This window comes from Pyrus communis, chromosome 3 (genome assembly GCF_041283825.1).
Source record: "Pyrus communis isolate YQ-2024b chromosome 3, ASM4128382v1, whole genome shotgun sequence".
Classification (NCBI taxonomy): Eukaryota; Viridiplantae; Streptophyta; class Magnoliopsida; order Rosales; family Rosaceae; genus Pyrus; species Pyrus communis.
Genome location: NC_142567.1, coordinates 8,270,683 through 8,276,262, shown reverse-complemented (window position 1 = coordinate 8,276,262; position 5,580 = coordinate 8,270,683). Strand labels below are relative to the sequence as shown.

General features: G+C 36.0%; 1 protein-coding gene across 1 annotated transcript; it reads left to right on the top strand.

Annotated features, from left to right (window-relative positions):
• Positions 1 to 1,374: 1,374 nt before the first annotated feature.
• Positions 1,375 to 5,580, top strand: LOC137714812 (zinc finger CCCH domain-containing protein 18-like). Its single transcript, XM_088690867.1, has 8 exons — positions 1,375 to 1,792; positions 2,352 to 3,270; positions 3,366 to 3,533; positions 3,640 to 3,819; positions 4,159 to 4,235; positions 4,448 to 4,618; positions 4,743 to 4,860; positions 4,977 to 5,580. Exons 2-8 carry the CDS (start codon positions 2,363 to 2,365, stop codon positions 5,062 to 5,064), a joined length of 1,710 nt encoding a protein of 569 aa, XP_088546993.1. The 5' UTR covers positions 1,375 to 1,792; positions 2,352 to 2,362; the 3' UTR covers positions 5,065 to 5,580.

Below are 5,580 nucleotides of genomic sequence, written 5' to 3'. Positions count from 1 at the left end.
GGTGACCCACTGAGAAGTTGCTCGTGAGTTCCCAAAAACAAAACCGTGAGGGAATGGTAAGCCCAAAGCGGACAATATCGTGCTACGGTGGTGGAGCGGGCCCGGGAAGTGATCCGCCCTGGGCCGGGATGTGACAATTTGGTATCAGAACCTAACCCTGGTCGCGTGTGTGCCGACGAGGACGTCGGGCCCCTAAGGCGGGTGGATTGTGACATCCCACATCGCCCAGGGGAGTGATTTTTTAAATGTATATTCCCATCCTTACCTAGCACGAGGCCTTTTGGGAGCTCATTGGCTTCGGGTTCCGTAGGAACTCCGAAGTTAAGCGAGAAGGGGGCTTGAGCAATCCCATGATGGGTGACCCACTGGGAATTTGCTCGTGAGTTCCCAAAAACAAAACCGTGAGGGAATGGTAAGCCCAAAGCGGACAATATCGTGCTACGATGGTGGAGCGGACCCGGGAAGTGATCCTCCCTGGGCTGGAATGTGACAGTTGCAGTTTGCGCACATGTCTAGTTTGGAATTTTAGCACATTTGTTTTCGAATAACGAATAATACTTTTTTAATTATTCATTTTTCAATACATTTTATGTTTATGATTTTTTAATAACAACAGCGTAGATAAAATTATTAAACATAAAGAAAGAGAGGATTAGAAAAGTTAACCACTCGTTTGCATTGTTTTTAAAATGACTTAAAATGTTTTTATAGAAAATTTTTGTGGTTATAAAAAAACACTTGAAGCACTTTGCATTTTTAAATATAAATAACGAGAGGTACTTCAAGTGTATTTTAAAGATTTATTTATATTTTATTAAGAAATGTATTTTGAAGATTATTTTTTTTATCAAAAAATAATTTCAGTTATTTTAAAAATACATTTAAATTAACCTGATATGAGAATGCATGGCCGAATCATTGCTTATATTTATGGGGTTTGGAATAGTTTCAAACTTTGAAAACAGTTATGAACAGATTCGAAAATCATGGAAAATTTGTTGCCTATTTTTTTGTGATTATAGAATATCCACCTGTGAACTTTTTAAAATCTATTCACAAAAAGTTTAAACAATCTAGTGTGCACAATCTCTAGATTATGATAAATATTAATTTTAATTCAAGTTATCCTTTTTTATTTGAACTCTCAAAATGTGCGCTTTAAAGCATCATTTTTGTCAGTACATATATGATTTTGAAATGAGACATTATTTATATTTTTGGATAAGTTCAGTGACAAAATAGGTATACGAGAAAGTAGTACTAAATATAGACTCGTTTGATTTTTGTGCTCCTTCTTCTGAGCCTCTGACTAGTTTTTGCTGCAGTTGGACTGAATGAATTGGTGAGTATTTTTGCATCCACGTTATTTATTCACTCTGTTGATTCCGTTCTTGCAGAAAAAAAATATTCTAAGCTTTGAATTTTTAGGGTTTTCACAAAGATTTTATAGTACAAATAATGTTTTTGTTGTTTTGATAAAGACAAATATGTGTTTTGCTTATCGGTTTATCAAATAAATCAACTTTTTTTTTTTTTAAATCCCCTCTTAATTATCATGATAACTTCTAGTTTTGTTTTCGATTATTTTTAACTGGGTTTTTGAGTTGGAAAAGAATTCAACTTCTGAGACATTTTATGTTTAAAAGTTGCACCATGTCATTTTACTGTCAAGAATATTGTTGGTTGGCGTAATGTAATTTTTTCCAAAAAAGGGGAATGATTTTTGGTTCCAATAGTTTCTGTGCTTGAAGACACACTATATATGCTGTGCAAGTGCAATCTTTTCTGAAAGGTAAGTTGAATTTTTCCAAATATTCTCTTTGTTTATGGTTTTGGTTGTTCCCTGGGATTAAATATGGAAATTACAATATTTAAGCATGTTATTTTTATTTAAATCATATTTATGCAGATTTGGAGAAATGTCCATTTCTCGCTCTGCTCTGTTCTCATAATCTTTACAGCTTTTCTATTGTTGTATTGGATTATATTTTATTTTAATTTATTATATTTTCCTTTTATGGATGCAAAGAAAAAGGAGGAAAAATCGACAGAAGAGAAAGAAACCTCAAAATCTTTGGTTCACTGAATCTTTGACCTAGTGCTGTTAGATTTTTAGTATTTCTTCACAAATATTAGGGTTTAGATTCTGTATTTTAGTCATATTTCTGTTCGTACATCACTGGTATATTGAGAGCATTGATTTTCTTCTATTCGCCCCATTGAAGGGTAATGTTCTATATATCACATGTTTTCTCTTGGTTTATGCTTTTATTTTCTTGGTTATGAATTTCCGGTGTTTTTGGGCATTTTTTCAGAGAGTTGAACTTTGCAATATGTATATTCTTTGGCAGTGAATAGATTGATGATGGATTTTTCTGTGTCAACAACCGCTGTTTACAATAGAATCCAGAAACTAGAACCCGAAAATGCTACGAAGATTATTGGCTTTCTTCTTTTACAAGACCATGGCGAGCAGGACATGGCTCGGTTGGCTATGGCTCCGGAACACTTGATTCACCAAGTGATACTGACAGCCAAGGCTGAACTTCAGCAGTTGGCTACCAAATCAGTGTCATCCCCACTTTCACCTTCCTTGAACCGGACAACAGGTGCTTTCACACCATATTCGCCTATTTTGTCTAGGCATTTCTCATCTCCGGCAGCCTTTCAAGTCCCAACTTCATGTTGGGATCGGCAACTAATTGATAGGCACAGCCCGGATTTTATCCCATTGGGTTGCCCTGACTCTATTGCTGTGCTGCAAAACCAGGCTCAGTTTTTGAGTTTGGAGGATCAAATGGAATCAGTTAATTCTGGGATTTCAGGATTCTCTAACGATTACTTTTACAGGGATGCTGAAATGTGCAGCTTAAGTGCTAGAAATGGTAGAAGGATTTCAAGCCTCGGTGATTTTCCAGTTAAGATATGTCACTATTTCAATAAGGGCTTTTGTAAGCATGGAAGTAGCTGTAGGTATTACCATGGACAAGTGATTTCTGATAGTTTCTATGGAAATGATGGCCTTAATGATGATCATGTTTTGTCACCGGGGTCTCGTGAGAAGTTGGAGTGGGAAATCACCGAGGTTCTTCGATCAAGAAGAGGGATTCCTATTTCAATTGCTTCTCTGCCAATGATGTATTATGAGAGATATGGAAAATCTCTTCAGGCAGAAGGCTACCTAACTGAAAGCCAGAGACATGGCAAGGCTGGTTACAGTTTGACAAGGCTTCTCGCTCGACTTGGAAACAGTATTCGGCTGATTGACAGGTGCAAAATTTGGCCCCTTTTCAGTGTTTTGTGATTGATTGACTGATAGTCTTTCAGATATTGGTACATAACCAGTGCCTTTGTGTTACTTACAGGCCTCATGGGCAGCATGCTGTAATTTTGTCGGAAGACTCTGCAAAATACATGGAAAATCAGAATGAAAAAGGTGGTCCTGGTCCTATTGTTAGCGGTTCGCGACAAATTTATCTAACGTTTCCATCCGAGAGCACTTTCAGTGAAGATGAAGTCTCAAACTACTTCAAGTTAGTCTAATTTTTGGTTTTCTCTTTGAAACAAGGATTTCAGGCTTCTTTAGGTATATATTTTCAGGGTTTAATAGTTTTCTCATTTTGCTGGTTTTCTTTGCAGCACTTTTGGTCCTGTTGAAGATGTAAGAATTCCATGCCAACAGAAAAGGATGTTCGGGTTTGTAACCTTTGTCCATGCCGATACTGTGAAAACAATTTTGGCAAAGGGAAATCCGCATTATGTTTGTGGGGCTCGTGTTCTCGTGAAGCCTTATAGGGAAAAATCAAAGCTTGTTGATAGGTAAATTTTCCTATTGTTATGTTTAGATTTGTACATCCTAAGTCAAACTTCTCAAAGTAATCAGTGGAAACTGTAACATGAAAACCTCCATGAGATTTTGTATAACCGAAATTGTGATAAGATTTTTCACTCCATATATATCCAACAGTTCGTAGAATTCTTCAATACAGTTGGTAAAGCTGTCTTTAATTCTCTACTTGTGAAATAGCTTGCATTAGTGCAAATACTTTTCTTGCCTCTAAGATCTTAGCTTCAGTTAAAATGATGCTGGAAGGCCTTTTTTTCTCTTCCGTGTTAATGACCCTCTTTTTCAATTTCACATGTCTTTGCTTTGTGCAGAAAGTACCAAGAGAGAATGGAACCTACAGCATATTATTCTCCACACTATACGGACATGGAATCCGAGTTCTATTCGAGTGAGTAGCACCTGAAATTTCTCAAATCGTTAAAACAATATAGGTTTATGTTTATACCGACCTTAGATATGGTGACAATAAATTCTTTTAGATTTTTTTGCGATATTTGGTTATTTGCTTTTATTTTATTTTATTCTTTTATCAAATTAATTGCGTATTTTGTTCAATTGGTGACGGAGTACTTATTTTTGCTAATGCACAAATTGTTTTAGTGTCAAGAAGCAGTGATAACTCTAGATTGTTAAGGAAGAAGCTTTTGGAGGAACAAGAATATGCACTTGAAATTGAGAGGAGGAGGCTGGCAGAGCTGCGTTTTGTGCAAAAGCCTGTGGCCAGTCAGCCGCAATCCAGTTACTTCATGGATGGGCTAAAAGTATCAGAAGGTTTGTAATTCATTTCAAGTCTTTAAGTTGTCTGCAAGCCATTTTTCTTCTTTTACCATTTTAATTTAGTACTCCATGTTTTTCTTTCTTCTTGGTATATTTCTTATTGTTGTAGTGCATGCAGATAATTTCAACTTCCCGTCTGCAGAATGTTTCAATAATCTGTTGTATGCTCTAAACAGTGGGTCTACAAGTGATGATAAACCCAAGCATACAGATACCAATTACACTGACCATGATAGGTATATCATGTTTGATGAGTTAATTTTCTTCTTCCGATGGAAGGTTTTAAATCTTCGCATTGTTCTATTTATCGTCTGTCAATGATTGTTCGTGTTTGTATTGGTTTTCTGACAAGGGGGTGTCGTTGCTTCATTTTCCCTTTCATTTTTGTGGCAGTCAAGGACTTAATCTCCCGGATAGCCCGTTTGCAACCCGATAGCTAGTGGCATTTGAACACTCATATAGTTTCAGCAACGCGAAGATTATAGAGTTAGGTAACGGTTCAAATGCGACATTTTTGTTTGACAACATAACCTTCTTTCGTTTTCTTTGGCTTCATCAACTTTTTGGCAAAGTTTCCTGCAAGTACATACTGCCTACAGAAGAAACATTAGATGACATTCCTCCCTATCACACACGGGTTGACGGACATAGTAAGGAAGAATTCCTCGATACGTAGAAGTATATGCAAGAAAGATTTACAGTTTCTTAGTGTTAAGTCACAGAAATAAGGCATGAAACTGATATTTGTAAGTGTCTGATGTAATATTTTAGTCTTTTAGTTGAACAAAGGATCTTCGAATATTTCACGGTTTCAGGAGGTTTTAAATTTGTTAAAATCTGTGTCACATTGAGCAAAAATGAAATTACCTTGAACTATATGTCAGCTAGAAAATATACCAATTGTATAATTTCAATCAAAGTGGGTAGTTATATTTATTAATTAATTATTTTATTGC

What these genes read in the sequence shown, in the direction of transcription:
- LOC137714812 (XM_088690867.1), top strand. Translation starts at nt 2,363, where the DNA reads ATGATGGATTTTTCTGTGTCAACAACCGCTGTTTACAATAGAATCCAG. An exon ending in GGAATCCGAGTTCTATTCGA is followed by an intron (nt 4,236 to 4,447) that starts GTGAGTAGCACC and finishes AAATTGTTTTAG; the next exon opens with TGTCAAGAAGCAGTGATAAC. An exon ending in TGGGCTAAAAGTATCAGAAG is followed by an intron (nt 4,619 to 4,742) that starts GTTTGTAATTCA and finishes TAGTGCATGCAG; the next exon opens with ATAATTTCAACTTCCCGTCT.